Source organism: Gobius niger, assembly GCF_951799975.1.
Source record: "Gobius niger genome assembly, chromosome: 2".
Taxonomy (NCBI): domain Eukaryota; kingdom Metazoa; phylum Chordata; class Actinopteri; order Gobiiformes; family Gobiidae; genus Gobius; species Gobius niger.
This window is the reverse complement of record NC_136853.1, coordinates 26,731,613-26,749,684: the sequence shown is the minus strand read 5'-3', so window position 1 is coordinate 26,749,684 and position 18,072 is coordinate 26,731,613. Positions and strand designations below refer to the sequence as shown.

The following is an 18,072-nucleotide window of genomic DNA, read 5'->3' as shown; positions in this document are numbered from 1 at the left end:
TAGCAATGCAGTCGTTCATCCTAATCATATTTTATTTACAGTATGTGCTCTATTGTTTATACCTGGAGCACAGTTGTCCACCAGAGCTCCTAAGGCCTTGCCATCCCTCCAGTCACGGTGAAAGTTAGTGATAGGGAGCTGAGGCACTTTGTTCTGGATCCAGCCCAGCAGACGCTGTTTTGGGGTGAGCTTCTTGGCATCTTCATCATCCTCATCGTCCCACATGGGCATGGAGATGGAATAGTGCAGGATCAGGGTCCAGATGAGACCCAGGATTAGCTTGAGGTTACCATCCACAATGGCTTTAGAATCTGAAATTAGAAAAACAGATGATATGGTAAAGATTAAATGAACAATTAAAGGGACTAAAAGGAGTTAAAAAATGTTTAAAAATTATGTGTTTTCCTCGCCCTAAAAGGTTCCAGCAATGTCCTAATGTGTAGAATGAGCCTGTTCAGCACAACTGCCTCTAAAATCCTGCACTGTCACTCAAAAAGTTGTTACTTCGGGTCCAAAATGCCGTCATGCACGAGCTGAATATAGAAGGTGCAGTTACACGTATGACCTGAGGTGGCAGTAGTGAGCATAAAATGGCCAACTTGTATCTAGCCCCTTTAATATGCAAATTCGAGCTTTAAAAAACATGTGCCCATTTTTTTTTACTTAGAAGTGGGAAGAAAAGTTGTTTCCTTCAGTGTATTATAAAAGTCAACATTTGTGATAAAGAGACCAGTGTGCATCTAAATGTAAATGAATCCTGTCAGTAAAGCTCCACTTTTCTAATGGAAACTTGTTAAACATGCTTATAAACTCATCCCTGGGATGACTTGTTAGAATGTTAGGAAAAGGTTTGTACCAAAACTAATAGGTTACACTTTACCTTCTCCCTCTCTCAATGGGACTAGGGCTGTGACAATAATTACCAAATCGACCTATTGTTCAAAAAGTAACAGATAAACTACACATTTTTGGGCTTGATATTTATCGTCTGTACATTTATTAGCATTTCCCCCCCATTTTTTCTTTGTAAAACTTTAATTTCTAACGGAAGCAAACTGAGTTACATTATATTTCATGTTTATTGCAGCTTGTGTGGATATTATGATGCACTTTAAGAACAGAGGTTTACTGTCATTTTTATGCCTGAGAGTTGACAGTATCTAGTTACGTTAGAGTCAATAATATCGTTTATCGCGATACTTTGCTGCCTCAATACATCGAACTTCATTCATTAACATTGTGCACAGAATGGTGTATATATAATGGTGTATTTTATATGCTCATTTCTGAACCTGTGCGTACTGCTTCATTCTTGCCATCCACACATTAATGGTTTGCCCAGCTTTTATCTACTGTTTTCAAACTGCTTTTAAAAATGGAGGGGCTATTGTTTGTTGTTTCCTTGAAAAAGTTCATGTTTTCAAAGAAACAACAAAACTGGCCTTGCAGAAGTGGACTATAGCAGGAGCCACTTTCCCAGCCTTTACTACAGTATTTTGTCATTTCCTGTTTTCACAACTGAACGCATCAAAATAAGACTTGAATGCATGACTTATCTGAAGTCAGAGGCATAGTTTTAGTGGTATGTCAGCGTGCTTCATAATGTGAGGGATCCTTCTATTGACAGCACGAAATGACAACACAAGCCCAAGTCAGCGGAATGAGGTCAGTTTAAATAGGAAACACATGACACACTGAGCTGTATGGCCAAGCAGCACACAAGTTTCCAAAGTCGTTTCCACTTTATCCTTCAGCACTGATGACTCGTTCTGTTAAACATAAGCCCGAATTCTCCTCACATGTGCAGAAAAGAGATCAGTGACTCAAGTTCTGGCTCTTTTCTTGCCGTTTTCTGCTCATGATGTTTTCACCAAATCAATTGACTTTAAAAATGGACAAATCCTTCATGAGTAGATACAAGAGGCTAGGATTTACCATTGAAAGAGAAACAACTGTACTATAACTTTATCATCAGAATGTGCAGGGGCAAGAGTAAAATAAGGGGATGCCACAGTATAGTAACAGAGGCCAAATGAGTGGGTATGTGCTTACAGTACGTCATTTGATTCTGAACAGAACTCCTCATACTCCACCTCCTTACCAGTCCCACTGGCATCAAAGGATGGCTCAAATGCAGAGGACAAATTCCGCTGTACAGTTGTTGTATAACAAATAAAGCACCATAAACTCTCTATTGTGTACTGGTAATACTGCTGCATGAGAGCCAGCTTTTTCATGATCCAGAAATGGCCACAGAGAGAAAATGAAGTTACTCAGGGGTATTGACTGAGGCCCAAAGCTTGGGCTGCTTGATTTTGGATAAAGTATTCAAGTTTTGCAACTGCAATTAGATTTGTAATTTTTAAATATTTAGAATTGAAATCAAAATTGACTTTACTGTGCGCCTTTTAAAGGAAGAGGCCACTGTTTTTCATACTGTGATATGTTCTTACCTGAGCTTAGACGAGTTGATGTGTACCTGTGTGGTCTTTACGTGTGTGCTCAGTCACGCAAAAACACCAAAGATGTTGTTAGCATTTAGCCTCTCCTCCTCTCCTCTATGGGGCCAAACAGGGGTGAAGTTAAAAGCGACCAAGCTCTTCCACGTTTTTCCTTATTTAAATACGGTTACGTGAGAAGTTCCAAGTCTAGTTACACAAAATTAAACATGTTGATTTTCTAAGCAGATAAATGGGGTAGTATATTGTAAGGCGTAATAACACCATAGGAGCACTTCGACGTCCGCGCAGTAATATCTGTGGTGGTGTGAAGTTATTACTACATTTACATAGGGGAAACGTGGAAGAGCTTGGTCGCCGCTAACTTCACCCCCGTTTGGCCCCATAGAGGAGAGGAGGAGAGGCTAAATGCTAACAACATGTTTGGTCTTTTTGCGTGACTGAGCGCATGCACAAAGACCAGACAGGTACACATCAACTCGTCTAGGCTCAGAACATATTCAGTATGGAAAAACAGTGGCCTGTTCCTTTAAACATGAGCGAGAGCATTAACGTTAAGACAAGCCTAATAAACTGATACAGGAATCACACATGCATCTCAGACCATTTTGGGCAAAATATGTAATAATCGGATATTTTGCTTTTTGGAAAGGATGTTGACCTGGTTGTATCGACGAGCTCTTTGTGATTTGTTGAATGCGACCAATTAAATTGTGATTTGATTCGATTGAAACTGTTTGTGCAGCTTTACTCCAGGACAAAAGCGATATTGTAATATTCGGCACGTGCTGCTTATGCTGAAACATTTTAAATGTCCATTGAGCAGTGGTAATTTACAGACAATATCCAAGCCCACATTGATAGCAAGAATCTGATGAGTAACTTTTTTCTGTAAACATCAGGATCTGCTGTAGCCATAGTTAACAGTCGGGGAAAGCGCTGAGAAAGGAAGGCAGTTAAGGTGAAACAATATGATACTTTTCATTCAAATGTTTTGGCCCACGAACGAACCAGCCGCCCCCATTTCCTTAATCATTCCTTTCCTTCTTTGTAATCGCTCCTGTTCTACTTTTTCCACTCTCCCACTAAGACTTCCTTTGCTGCGCTGTCCCATGAATCTTCTCTCTCTAAATGTCACCATTACACAGTTTCTCCATCACCGCGCGGGCCCGTGCACGTGGAGAGACAGTGTGTAGCTGATGATGAAGGCGGCCTGTTTTTCTCCAGACAGAGCAGCCTTTCTCTTGAGCAGGCATTGTTTCGGAGCGCATTGTTTGTTTGATAATCGTAACCGTTGGAGACCAGTTTGTAGTAGCTGAAGTCAGCAGAGAAAGAGACCAAAGAAAAAAAAAAGTTTAAGCTAACCGAGAGCATTTTACATCACTTTTTTTCCCCACTTTTCTGTTATTTTTTTGTTTTGTCACATTCTAGTCACTTTTTTTTTATCACTTTTTTATTGTTTTTCTGTCACTTTTTTTCATCACTTTTTCATTGCCTTTTTGTCATGTTTTTGACGCTCTTTGTTGGGGTTTTGTTGCTATTTTCAAGAAGCTTTAACCAAACTGGAGAAAATGTGCTCGGTTCAGGCCAGGGTTAAGAGCTTAAGTAGGAACAGTAAAGAAAGACCTACAACAATTTCAATAGATACTGTGAGTCGGATTGTACTTCACACCGAGTCATCAGCTTTATATCTACGATGAGAAAACTATTCACTCTATTCACTGTTTGCTGTATTTGATGAGAGGTCAATTGTTTTTTTAACCTCTCGGCGGGTTTTGCCGTTTTTTTGTAAAACACAAATTATCACGCTTTTGTCACCTGATTGTGTCATTTTATTTTGCTGCACTTTTGTCAGGGTTTTTTGTCACCCTTTTCGTCACTTTTTTTGTGTTTTTGCGTTTTAGCTCCGTTTTTATCCTCATTTTCTCTCGCTATTTTGACGTTAGTTTTTTTTTTTCAAGAAGAAGCTTTTCGAAATGGAGAAAATGTGCTCGGTTAAAGCAACACAGCGTAGAATTTTACCCAATAAATACAATTTTAAAACAAGCATTTGTTTTATCACAGATATTTTCACCATTGAAAAATACCGCATTAATGTACCAACAAACAAATATGAGGCTCACCCCTCCTAAGATATGACTGTAAACTTTACCAGGAGTGGGTACGTCTCCAGCTCGTTTCCATGGAGATGTGACGAAAGGCAGTAGAATTTGAGATTTAAACAGGTTAGGTTCTCATCCAAATCCATACATTTATTACACACTGCAGTAATAGCATTTTCTGTGTTGAGCTGGTCATTAGGAGCATGTTTTGTTTTGCCGGCAACAGTATAGTTCAAAATGTTATGCAGTGTACCTTTAAAGCAGTACTAAGTAACTCTTCCCCCTAGAGGCCATAAGCGCAACTGCAGGTGTAGTAGCAAGTTACGATTTTTTAACTTTTTAATTGTCTTGGAGAGTAAATACTACGCTGACAGGAAAGGCGAAGAGAGAGAGGGTTACTGTGCATACAATTATACAATGGAAATATTTTTTTTCACTCAAACTTGGATGTAAATAATGTTTAAAGTGACGTTTGCCCGCAGTTAGCTTTGCCCGTTAGCATGTTAGCTTCTTCTTTGTGATTCCATTAGTGTGTATTGCTTTCTCCGGACCGGTGGCAGTCAAGTTGCAAACATGGTTTTCTGGCCAGAGACACCAGGGGGAGATGAAAGACCCTCCAATCATCCCATAAACACTTGTATTACCCCCACAGGGACTACGGGAAGGATTTATTAAGGTAAACACGTTACTTAGTACTGCTTTAAAGGGACTAAATGCAAGTTGGTCATTTTTATACTCACTACTGCCACCTCAGGTCTTACGTGTAACTGCAGCTTCTATATTAAGCTGGTGCATGACGGCACTTCGGACCCGAATTAACACCTTTTTGAGTGACAGTGCAGGATTTTAGAGGCAGTTGTGGTGAATAGATCTGGTCTCACTCTACACATTAGGACATGGCTGGAACATTGTAGGGGGAGGAAAATACATAATTGACTCTTAAAATCATAACATCGTCGCCCATGAAGTGACTTCCTGTTTCGATCCAGCACACCAAAATGAAAACACCATCTTATTCATTAGTTCATCTTCCTTTCTGCCCAACTATTAACAGACAAAACACTTTAAATGTGTGTATGTAATTATAGGAAGTCACTTCATGGGAGTTGTTATGATTTGAAGTTATGCACAGAGTCAATTTTAGGATTTTTAAACTCCGTATAGTCCCTTTAAAGGCGGGGGTTGAGAGGTTACTAATATTCAGTTTCGGCATACAGATATAGATGTGTGTGATGTCATGACATAGCAACAGCATGGCGGTTTGCATTCCACCACAGCAACAGCAGCAAATCAATAACAGTGCAGACGCAGACTTGAATATGACATTGCGAATTCCTAAATGCATATCGGTGCTCACTAATAAGTCCAACTCAGGCGTCACCCAACAATGCCAGCGGGAACACAGGCGCCTTTTGTGGCAAGTGTAGCCCTTGAGACCATTTCTGAAAACAGTAAGTTCATTTTCTTACAATCTGATTCTCAAATGGAGACTCAGGGTCCGAAGACACGGGGCGGCACAATGAATCATTCTGTTGTTGTGACTCGTTATTTGAATAAAAGCATGTTGAAATAAGTCTTTTGGATGTATTTTTCTTAACTGGTGGCCCCCGACTCTGAAACGGTCGGTGACCCCGGGTCTTACATGAAGACAAAGAATGCAGTAATGACGAGGAGCAGAGTGAAGCAAACCTCACATGTCTTTATTGCGAAGTGAGTTTCCAGAAGTCAGCTGACCCATGAACAACAACCGGCGGCTCCATTTTCCTGTGGAATGATTACAGAATTGCTCCAACATTTCCTGCAACCTGCAAAATTTCACTAGAGCTGGAGTTTAATGCATGAGTAAAGGCTCTATTACCATTTAATGTATGGTGAAAACATAAATAAGAGAATGTTTAACTCAAGTAATGTGCTTTCTACAAAACTTTAAGATATTTTTGACATGACACGGCCCTTTCCACATGGGCAACCTGGACGAATCAAGAAAAAAACCCGTACAAACTTTACTGTCATCTTTTGCTGAATGGACAAAGGAACCGACCTGGCAGGTGAGCAACAGATGTCTCGGCTGAGCTTTTGACTGAAAGAAGAAAGAGCTATTTTAGGACACACACCTGTGACTAATAAAAACAACAGCTGGGAGCTCGAACCTTAAATGCCCACATTAACAGAGACAAGGCCAATTGAACTGCACTTCCCCCCAACAGCCCTAAGTTGATGCTCCACTCAGATGTAGAGTGAGACTTCATCTTACTTTCTACAACTTAAATAAATGGTGTCATGCTAAACACCAAACCAGTGCAAATGGTCTGGTGCGAACGCTTCAAGAACAGATCGCGATTGCAATTTTCGTGTGGTGTTTGTCAGCTGTCATCACAGTTGCTCCAAGGAATTTGAAAGCAGCAGTGGGAGCAGACGCTCACATCCCCTCTGCTCTCGGGGACAAGGCCACAGGAAAGGAAGCCCGTTGTTGAACACAAGAGTAGAGGCAACAGTCCAGTGTGACAGTCAGCAGATCTCAAACAAGGGGACTCCCATTTCAGGGCAATTCAAAGAACTTCAGAGAGTGATCCTAAAGAGAGCAGTGTATCGGCCTGGCCAATCATTTCCTTTAAACCTGACTGCACTATTGAAGTGGATACGTGAACGTACTGTCTTCTTCAAACCACAAAGGTTTTGTGCAGTCACTTCATTTGCACTGAATGTAGTACATTGCCATTAAGACAACAACAGAATTACAAAGGTGAGCCTGATGGACTTAAAATGATTTATCTTTGTATATTTTCACTAACGAATGACCACGTACTAGCAACATTAATTCAGGTTTTTGCTCACAATAAATCAAATTACATCAACTCGGCCTAAAAACCTTGTTGTGTTGCAGCAGTCCATTAAAAAAGCAGTGGACATGATGAAAGAAAGAATTTTAATCTTTTGGTTAAGGACAGTATTGATAGCACTAAAGGTTTATGTAATACCACGAGCCTCTCCACATACCGCAATAAATATAATATAATATGCCTTGTTCCTGATATTAGTATACAACATATGGGAACTTATTCAATTTACAGGGGTTTTACATATTGATCTTGTTCACACTAGCACAAAGAACACATGGGCTTGTGGTTCCTTGTGACTGAGACGTGATTTTTACAGCAATCATATCCTTTTAGACTCAGCCCTCACTCTGATGAACATAGTTAAGATGAACCTGACCTTTGACCTCATCACTAACTGAGTGACCACACACATTAAGGGCCAAGATCTGACCATTTAAGTGCTGTAGTATTATCTACTTGCTGGTCTAAAAATGCTGATACATCCCCTATGCACTTTCTTTGCTTTATCTGGAAACATGAGCTGATCCATGTGTCTGAGAGCAGCTGCGGAGCCCGGAGGGGTCGGTACCTGGACAAATGGCAAAGCGCTAACACCAAATAACACATTTTTGTTTCCGTGCAAAGATAACAATAAAGAAGTAACCTTGAAATCTAAACATTTTCCTGTTAATAAAGTCAATAAAGCGAGTAGTAGAAAGCTTTTCCCAACCTTCCTTAGCAGTGACACGCTAAAACCATGGTTTTGAAATAATGTCAGTGTTGAGAGCGGGGCGGGGGAGTGTGTGAGCATTCTTCAAAGCTGACGGCACAAACACATGGAAATTATTACAGACACAAAATAGAGACTTTTTAAAGCCATCCTGATTCCTGACACACATCTGCAGACCCCATACGGGACAGAAGAAGAAAAGAGTAGTATCTACTGTGTGTGTATTGTGTTTTTGTATTGAATTCTGACCCCAAAACAGCTGTATGTATTTACATGGCATCTTCAAAGCCAATCCAGGGGGAGTGACACCCAAGTAATCTGCCTGATTTAATTCATATAAAACGTCTAACTCTGGCTATTTATATCAGCAAACTCTAATAAGTATTCATACAGAATGCTAGTCATGTTATGCAGCAACAAAACTACGAAAAGCGCTTAAACACACAACTGCCCCTATTTCACCCAATGGGAGGCACCAACGGCAGGTCTCCCGTCGGGGTTTTACTATGGTTCAGTGAGAGCCTGTGCCAGAGTGAAATCCGGCTCAGCTGATGTCTTTGTGGTTTCTTTTCAGTGGGTCTATTTTGAGCAGCTGTCGGTGGAGGCACAGCAGAGCTCAGCTGTCCTGCCATCAATCAGCAAATAGTATCCTGCCCGGACCTCCACCTCACTGTTTGTAGGCCAGCCACAATATGGCTGACTCATAGCAGTGGTGATTATAGGCCAGATAATGTGTACATTCTTACACTGTTTTATCATTTTATTTGTATATGCCAGTCTTGTTTTCATGTAATGAAATCATTGAGTAAATAAATACATCTTGATCATTAAAGAGGATGGTCTATGTGTGAATATGGATTATTGGGGTGAAAGTATTGACCAACAGAGTATGACATGTTGCACATTCATGTCATATACTGTTCCTCTCCAAAAGTTTGAGAGGTCAATTAAATGCTGCCTTGCTGACGAGCACAGCTTCAGAATAGGCTGCACAAGGGAGTTGGAGTGCTAGAAATACATTGAATGACAGCTCTGCATTTCTTTTTTATAACCAGCAATTTCTCGGTATTCGCTCAAGGCTCCAAAAAAAAAAAAAAAAAAAAAGACAACTAAATAATGTTTTCATATGAGAGACAACAAGAGAGTGTCCTGTTGTGAACTGTGGGGAAATCTCGAGATCGGCCCTGCCAAACCAACCATGCTTTCGACATCCTTCTCAAGCCTTCAGTGTGAGGCGACAGCTGAAGCGTGAACCATAGACCACAAACACAGCAGGAGCCTCAGGACAGACCATCACCACACACAGGCAGATTCAGTGAGAGAAAAACACAGCAACTCCCTGCAAACTGTGTGTTTCTTAACTTCCTGCTGTCTGTGACATTGTAACCATATTATAACAGTACTCACCTATGGACACGAGCTTTATGTGCTCTCTGTCTAAAAACTCTAGAGCCACAGACACGTTCTCCAGCTTCATCTGCCTGAAGTTGGGTCTCGCATGATACTTCCGATACATCTTCTTCTGACTCAGCACCTCCAGCAGCCCGATGAGTTTGAGTCCGTCGCTGAGGTCCTTCTGCAGGTCGGTGATGCGCTTGTTGAGGCACTTGAGGTGCTCGTTGCACCATCTGGTGAACGTGTTCTGTTGGATCTTCTTCCACGGCGCGTCCTCCGCCAGGTCCTTCTCGGTGGCCGGCATCTCCTCCTCCTCCTCCTCCTCGCCGATGTCCGTGCCCTGGTAAAACAGCGGCTGCTGGGACTCGAAGTAGTTGCCGTTGTTCATCATGGTTCCTTCCTTTTATTGCTCAAAAGTGGGGTAAGAAAAAACAAGAAAGAAGTGAAGGAAGGAGCAGTTGAGAGTGCTGGTCCAGTGGAGAGTTGAACTAAGTTTATACATAAACCGAACAGAGCGAACTACTTTTCCCAACCGGTCGAGTCATGTGGGAGTTTCGATCAGAAAATAAGCAGAAAGAACAAAAAGTGGACATTCAGGTCGCGAACGCGGAGTCGCGGTGCGTTGCCAAATACTGAAGCGCTCTGACGGACTGACGCTTAAAAATCTACCGTCACTTCACTGGACTCTCAGGAATGGCCCCTCCATGACCATATAAAACTACTCCCGGGCATCCTCTAATCCCACGGAGATATGGACACACGCGCCCATTGGGCAGAGGAGCGACACGTGGTAGAAAGTATGGGTAGGACCTCCGGGTGAGCGCCGCTTTCCAGGCTCCACCATAGGACCCATCCCCGGGAGCAGGGAGTCCACACCGAAGCGACACCTCCGCGTATTTTTAGGGGCTCCTGACCTCAGAGGAGGCCGTTTGTAAAATGCTGCTCATAAACTGTGAAAGGAAACGTGATGTCATGTGTTCAACGACAGCGCAGTGACCATCTCTTCATGTGCCAGGTTGTTTGATGGAAATAAAGTTTTCCCTTTTTGGCTTATGGCCGTTCTCTGGACATTAGGCATAGTACATTTTGGTCATCACATTTCATCATTTCAAAATACAGCCTGTAAGATTATAAATATGAAAAATAGAATCTGTAAAGAGTTCTAAATATAGAGACAATGACATTCATATAAAAACATGACAACAACATACATTATTTATTATTCATTCATTTACAATCATATACAGACCATTAAAAACATAGATTACCAGCCCAGCAAATAAAAGCAGATAGTTGATCATTTACCAAAGCAAAAGCATTACTTGAGACTGGACCACGGTGTGATTCTTATGATAGTTCAATCATAGTTAAATCCACAGAAAAAGATCAATTAAACAGTCACTAGTGATGAGGGTGCTCGTGCTGTGCTACAGTGTCAGACGTGTGTCATGTACAACTGAGATACATGCAAAAGAGGATTTAAAGGTGCTGAAAAGGAGATATGTTTTTTCTCTTCATTTTGTCTTAAATTGAACTATTTGGTATAAACATATTTGTGATCTAATTACATGGTTGCTGAAATAGTAATGCAAACGATCCATTTATCTACACATTTCACCGAAGCAACCTATTTCCACACAAAAACAACCTCTAAACTCTCAGGACAAATGAACAAATAGAGGTCGAGGAGCTAATAGCATTATCTTTCAAGGAAGATCTATATTTTCCACAAAGTAACAACGATGAAACAACTGAAAAGACCCTTTTTGACTGAAAGACAGACTGGTAATACTTCAATTAGAATAGCAATATTTCATACAATGCACCTAATACTAATTACTCATGAAAATGTATAACTTGGTTTTGAAGAACATGATATTTACACATTTATATTCAACAGAGAAGATCATCTTTATTTAGTTTCAGTAGCATCTTACTAAAAGAAGTATTTGGTCATATAATGTAAACATGACTGTTTATCTGTGTCATCCTTCGCTACAAACATGATTCATCCGGTCTACCTTTAATATTGTTCTATAGGACTTATTTACACATCTAAAATATCTGAAATCAAATGTTATTATAGCCTATAAAGAAATGTAAAAAATATCCCTCTGAAATGTACAACAAATGATCCAACGAAAATATAGATCTGACACAGTGAAACCCGTCGTCAATGACACTCTCTTGATGATATGGTTATTATTATCTCTGCTACAAGGTTAACATCAACATCAAGTCATAGTAACACAGCCAACAAGCATATGAAAACTTCACAAAATAAAGCTATTTATCCCATTTTTGTCTTTGCACATTTAATTGCTACAAAATGAATGGAACCTCTGAAAATAAGGTGTGCTCCTATAGGGCCGTACAGGTCTCCGAAAGCACACACAAGTGCAAAACATTATTTAAACAAAAGGGCCCCTTGCCCCAGAAAATCACAATTCACAAAACCTATTTAGGTATTTATATTAACGTTGGTATTACTAACTGCCATGTCTTTAGTACAAATAGACAGCGCCGCCCTCTAGTGGTAAAAATCTTAACATTTTATATGATTTGACGTTAGTAAAAATTTAAACCTTGTGGTGTACCTGCATATTAATGTTTGTGGATTTTTAACGTGTACAAATCGGTTGTGCAAAGAATATCCACAATACCTTGAGTTAGAGCACAGAGCAAAACTGTCCTCAGGAATGGCGCACAAACAGAGATGTGCAGGAAGCAGATAGAGACAGACACATGTGAGGTGCTGATGGTGCCTCTGTCTTTGGTCCTCAGGCTCTGGTCAAACTGGGGATGACCAGAGCCGCAATCGCTGCCACAGCAACCACTGCCACTGTCAGCGTCCAGCCTTCAGAGTCTGTCTGCAAAACAACGACGCCATGAGCAACGTGAGGGTGAGAGTTACCAACACATTTGTCCAGACGAAAGGAACAGAATGTGGCAACAAACTGTTTGTTTTGCACATTGCACACATTGAATTGTGTTTATTTACTTATATAAATGTCTTAATGCCTTCAATTGTTAACACTACACAGGCCCCCTGTCCTCCACTTTGATGTAAGATGGCAAAAAAAAAAATAGTTCTGCTCAAATGAATCAAACACACTGAACCCCATAGAGAAATAAGGACAAGGCCATACCTGGTCCCCTCTATGACGCCAGCTCCTCCCACCAGCACCAAATCAAGGCCACTATTACAATCATTCCTATGAAGGGTATGGAAAGAACAGGGGGCTCACACGGACGTGTGCAGGTCTGAAGAGAAGACAAAAGGAAGGAGTGTAGGAGGAGATGCAGAGGACGGAGGAATAATAAATAATCACAAAAAGTTAAAGATGCCATGACAGTACTGTGCATGCAAGCAGGCAGTTCAACCCCACAATAAGTTGATGCAAATAAATACTAGTCACAGCAACTGTTCTGGGGGAAAAAAAAAAAAAACACGTGCAATGGCAAACACAAAATGATGTAAAGGTAAATTAGGAATATAAGCCAGTCATGAGGGGAAATGGAGAGGTGTAAAGTGTCCTTATGTTTGTTTTGTGTTCTCTCTTAATTCTTTATATTGTTTCAACTTTAAACCAAAACATGAAACAGACAGAAAACTGTTTTGGAAAATTAACCGGTCAGGGCCTGACAGTATGCACTAAAAGGCAATGAACTGTTGGCCAAGCTTATTTAATCTACACATAAACACTGTCAAAAACTTTCAGTGTCTTTCAGAAAGACAGAACTTTATTGATCTCAGTGTGGAGAAAATCACTTGTTTGAAGTTAGTATTGTAATTGTGTAAAGTGTTTATCTTTGTAATTGCTTTGATTATTCATGAAAGTACTTACAAACCTTCACATACGAGGTAGTGGTTTACGGCAGTGCAGGCTAGGTGTGCATTTGTAGGGGAAGTTTTCATTGTGTAGACCTTACCTGGGACTTCTTGCCTGCTAACTTTTGCAGTTGAACCTTGCATCTCTGTAACTCCTGCTCAAGTGAGGCTCTCTCACGCTGACTGGCATCATAGAGCTGTTGCAGCTCTGCCAGCTCCAATTTTAAACCTTCACACTGTATGAAATACAACAAAATATATTACTAAATGTCTTGGGCTGGTATGGGCAAACTTTTTGGTGTAAAGGGCCATATTGTTTTTTTTTTTTTGCCAGGATGGTTGCATTTCAAACCAATACAATTCTCCAATAGAAAATGTAAAATATGAGTGCCTTCATTATTACATAAATAAAGCAACACAATAGCAGCAGTTACAGTATTCATGATCTTTCTTTATGTGCATGAAAACAGTGGTGTTGTCGAGCCTTTTTAGTCAGTGCAGATCAGGCTTGGTCATGTTGAAGTCACGTTGAAGGAATAGGCGCACTGGCCCCCCGTGCCTTCGTTTGCCCACCTCTGGTCTAGGTTCAAACCATATGACAACAGCGATTCTGTTCTTACTTGTTTCTGTACATTTTGAGCAGTCTCCTCTGCTTGTCTTAGCTGCCCCTTCAAGACAGTGAGCGTTTGAGCCAGGTCCTCTGGTCCTTGGTTGTTTTCAGGAATGGATTGATGTAGAGTAATATGGGAGTCAGACTTCTGGATGTTGTCCCATGTGTCATTTAAGCGTCCCTCCTCTCGAACAGCCAAATAAACGTCATCGTCATAGCTGTTAAATACACTCGTGTTAATCCTAAGTAATGAACATAAACACACTGACGTGAGGAGAACTTACACCTCTCTGTGCCGCTGCTGCAAGTGCTCCACTTTACCGCTCAGCTCTTTGTTGTCATCAGTTAATGACTGATGTTGGTCTGTTAGTGTAACGACCTCATCCTTCAGATGAGTGATGTCACCTGTCCAAAAGTATTTTTATTTGCTGTGTGTTCACAGAAAATAAACATTGTTGCATGTGTTTGCAGACCTTGCGGTTCAATTGTGAGACCGTGGCTCTTCATGCTGATCTCAGCCCTCAGAGAGGTGATCTCCATCTCGTACTCCTGTGTGGTAGTGTACAGGCGCTGCAGTTCAGCACGAACACGACACAGCTCCTCCTGCATTGAGGCGATGTCATTCTCTCTTTCAGCCGCTGCCTCCTCTGCTGCTTGTTGCAGCAAAAGTACTTCCTCCTGAGCTGAACGTAGTTCATCCTGAACCTCCTCCAGCTCACTCTCCTTCTCCTCCTCCATGCTGTCCATCTCCTCCTGTACAGACCGCAGCTGAGCTGAAAACAACAAAGATTTAGAAAATGTTAGAAAGAGTAGGAAATGTTAAAAGGAATTTTGTATATTTAATAATAACTTCAAAGACATAAACCTTGTAGCTTCTGAATCTGTCTAGTAAAACTCTCAGCCTGATGGGCACTTGCTAGTCGTTCTTCTTCTAGGAGACCTAAATGTGACACAGTAAACCGGTAAGTTGATCAAAGGTAGGCCTACTTACAATGCCAGTTGTACTTCAGCATGATTTACCCTGCATCTCCAGAAAGCTGTCCTCATGGCTGTGGGACACCTCTCTGGTTTCCTCCAGCTCCAGCAGTAGTTGGACCACCTGAGCCTTGAGCTCCTCCACATCCTGCTCTTTGTGCTTGTCCTCTCCTCTTCCTCCTACTGGATCTTCACTTTTCTCCTCCTTCACCTCTTTCTCCTCCTCATCTTTCTCTTCATCCCCCATGGGCACATCCTTCTCCTCCATTGACTCGCGCTCTTTGGCTGTCAGTGTGTCACTCAACATGATGGGCTTCTCTGTCTTTAGCTCACACAGGTCACCTATATGGCACAGCACACTATACAGCAGTGGTTTCCACAGTGGGGGTCAGGACCCCCTGAGGGGTCTGGGGATACTAAAGTGGGGGTCGTAAGATGATTTTGAGAGAACTGTCTTTTTTTTACATATCTGACATTGAATTTGGTGTATTTTTGATTGAAAGCAGCCTATTTTAGTGATATTAAATCAAGTATCAAAATATACTATCCAAACTAAAAGCATTAAACCAGATTTTAGATGTTTTGCACCTTAAATTATGAATGCTTATTACATTTTACAGAGGGGGGTCCCGATTAGTTTGTTGAGTGATTTTGGGGGTTGCGGTCTGAAAAGTTTGGGAACCCGTGCCATACAGGAAGCTTGTAATAGCTGTTTGAACTTTTATGTGAACAAAGTGCAAGATATTAGGAACATCAGTCCACCCTTCAATAGCTTATGTGCTGTAACTGCCCTGTGCACTCATGGTCCTTCTTCACCCCTGCCAGCGTGCAAGATGTTCAGGTTTTTGTGGGTCATCGAGGCCTGAGGACATTGTTGCTACGTCCCTGTTCTTACATGTTTCTGATGTTGTTGGTACTTGGGTGGTAAAATTGTCTTTCACTTGAATCTGGCTTGGTCTCCAGCTACTTTAAACTTAAGCTGTGGTGAATCCCAATCTTAAAAAGCCAAATCTTGATCCTGTAGAGCCAAAAAATTCCCGTCCCATATTAAAACTTCCCTACATCTCAGAAATCTAGGTGGTGGCTGAACAGATAATTTCATGATTTGTACAATAAACCTGGCTTTAGGAGAATGCACTCCACTGAAACTGCTCTTGTGAAAGTTTCCAGTGATGTGATGGTGGCCGCTAACTACACTGTTTTGGGTTTTACTGGACTTGACATCTGCTTTCAAACAGTAGATCACGGTATATTGATGGATTGACTTAAATCTGAAATGGGGTTTTCTGGGGCTGTTCTCCAAAGGTTTTCTCCATATGTAAATGGCAGAACATTTAAAGTTGCTATCAACAATGTAACGTCTAATGTGTCCAACATGTCATGTGGAGTTGCCCAGGGCTGTGTTCTGGTGCCTGTTTTGTTTTAGTTGTACCTCTTGGTCGGTTGATTTGTGGTTTTGAAAATGCGTCTCATAATTTTTACGCAGATGATATTCAGTTGTATTGCTCCTTCAATGACTCAGAGTTTCACTTTTTATCTGTGTTTTTGGAATGTGTATCTTGCATCAAAAACGTGTTCTTTTGGCATTACCTTGAGATAAATTTGAACAAAACGGACACTCTGATCATTGTTTCTGATCAAAAAGGTCCCCATGATCAAGAACGTCCTTGGTGCTCTTGGCTGGTCTGTTAAAACCAGCTGCAGAAACCTTGAGGTTGAGTTGGACCAGTTTTTGTCTTTAGGGGGTCAAAGCTGACCAAAAACAGTTTCTATCACCTGAGAAATATCTCTAAAGGGAGGAATATGTTGTCCAAATTGAGCCTTGAATTCATCCAAGCTTTAATTTCGCCTCGTATTGATTATTGTAATTTTGTTTCCACTTTGCACAAAATGACAGGTGCACCCAGAACAGCCCACATTACCCCCATCCTTTCAAGTCCCATTTAGCTTCCTGTCAAATTTCACATTGACTTCCGGGTGTTGCGTGGTCAGCATTGTGGGCATTGTAGAGGCTGCCATGGTCAAAAGTGAAGGCTCCATGCTACCACTCATGCAGCCATTGTGTCACAAAAAGTATTTTAAAAAGTATTACGTTTTTTATACTTGCATAAAAAGTTCCATAATGCACCTTTAATGTTAATTCTCTATTTATTTAGCATTTATTTCAGTGTGACCGTAATTGTGATCTCACTGCTGTCATCATGGTAGTCTATAAATAGAGCTCATCAGAGCCATTTCCTTCAATCAATGCCGTCACAGGTACATCAAGTCTGTTTGTGTGTATGTGTGAAAAGAAGACCTACCAGAGGGATCCACAACCTCCTCTATCACAGGGGGCAGGCGGAATCCATCCATGTTTCAGTCAATGGATAAAGCACAGCTGCAGACACCGGAGCAAAAGCTTTGGGAGCAAGGACAACAGACAGACTGAGGAAAGATCCTCAGACTTGGTGCATTCTGGGCCCCCGCATGCTGCAGCAGAAACAGAAAATAATACGAGTCAACCGTGAGTTTTTGCAAACCAAAACATAGAATCTACTCAAGACCAATGATATTCGGCTATTGTTTATGTATATACTGGTTCATCAGAGGTCATAAAACAAATAATATTGTAATTCATATGATCAAATTGCAGCAATTCACTAATAATGCTAACATTAGCCACCAGAACAGATAATTACTGTGATTCAGATCAGTAAATTCAAATGTCAAACATGTACAAGGTGAGTCAAAGAACGTTTAACACTGCTCCTTTAACAGACCGCTGTATTATAGCTATATGCTTTCTTGCAATGAAGCTGTTAGGGATGTAGCCACTGATGTATAATGCAGATGCAGAATGCAATGAGAAGCCGAATACAGCTCTGCTTGCTGCTCCATTCTAGAGAATGTATCTGCAGAATGAAAGGATGCATAAATACCTTGTTAAATGTGATGCAGACTGCAGCAGTGGGGTTGTCTTCTGTCTACTCCCTCCCTGTTGCTGTGGCTTCACTGCAGACCTCTCTCTCTTGTCCCACATTTCCTGCTCAGCACCAGTGTGATGCAGAGCTACGTCACTGAGCGCACAGACAAACCCTGACATGAATACGTAATGGGCCTCAATAACGTGCTCTATTAACCATTTCATGGTGTGTAACAGCTGACAGC

At 41.2% G+C, this 18,072-nt stretch overlaps 2 protein-coding genes across 3 annotated transcripts in view; both read right to left on the bottom strand.

The window, feature by feature from the left end:
* Nucleotides 1–10,474, bottom strand: part of LOC306959280 (filamin-C-like) — a 34,936-nt gene extending 24,462 nt beyond the window's left edge. Inside the window, exons 1-2 of the mRNA XM_079551356.1 lie at nucleotides 9,518–10,474; nucleotides 63–311 (exon numbers count right to left, since the gene is read on the bottom strand). Of these exons, the coding sequence (XP_079407482.1) occupies nucleotides 63–311; nucleotides 9,518–9,896 (628 nt within the window). The 5' untranslated portion in view covers nucleotides 9,897–10,474. The remainder of the gene's footprint in view (nucleotides 1–62; nucleotides 312–9,517) is intronic.
* A 598-nt stretch (nucleotides 10,475–11,072) lies between these two features.
* Nucleotides 11,073–17,975, bottom strand: LOC306983049 (uncharacterized protein). Of its 2 annotated transcripts, XM_079582731.1 has the most exons (10): nucleotides 17,844–17,975; nucleotides 17,226–17,394; nucleotides 14,968–15,264; nucleotides 14,813–14,887; nucleotides 14,421–14,720; nucleotides 14,232–14,352; nucleotides 13,958–14,165; nucleotides 13,439–13,573; nucleotides 12,655–12,769; nucleotides 11,073–12,375 (listed from the first exon to the last, which is right to left on the bottom strand). In XM_079582731.1, exons 2-9 carry the CDS (start codon nucleotides 17,275–17,277, stop codon nucleotides 12,665–12,667), a joined length of 1,293 nt encoding a protein of 430 aa, XP_079438857.1. In that variant the 5' UTR covers nucleotides 17,278–17,394; nucleotides 17,844–17,975; the 3' UTR covers nucleotides 11,073–12,375; nucleotides 12,655–12,664. The 2 variants fall into 2 exon arrangements, with proteins under 2 accessions (XP_079438857.1, XP_079438858.1); XM_079582732.1 differs by lacking the exon at nucleotides 12,655–12,769 and having other exon boundaries at nucleotides 11,078–12,375.
* Between the last annotated feature and the right edge of the window lie 97 nt (nucleotides 17,976–18,072).

Excerpts from the sequence above, each read along its gene's own strand:
- LOC306983049 (XM_079582731.1), bottom strand. The coding sequence starts at position 17,277 with ATGGATGGATTCCGCCTGCCCCCTGTGATAGAGGAGGTTGTGGATCCC. Across the intron at positions 15,265-17,225 it reads GGAGGTTGTGGATCCCTCTG|GTGACCTGTGTGAGCTAAAG; the intron begins GTAGGTCTTCTT and ends TGTGCCATATAG. Across the intron at positions 12,770-13,438 it reads TAGCAGGCAAGAAGTCCCAG|ACCTGCACACGTCCGTGTGA; the intron begins GTAAGGTCTACA and ends TCTTCTCTTCAG.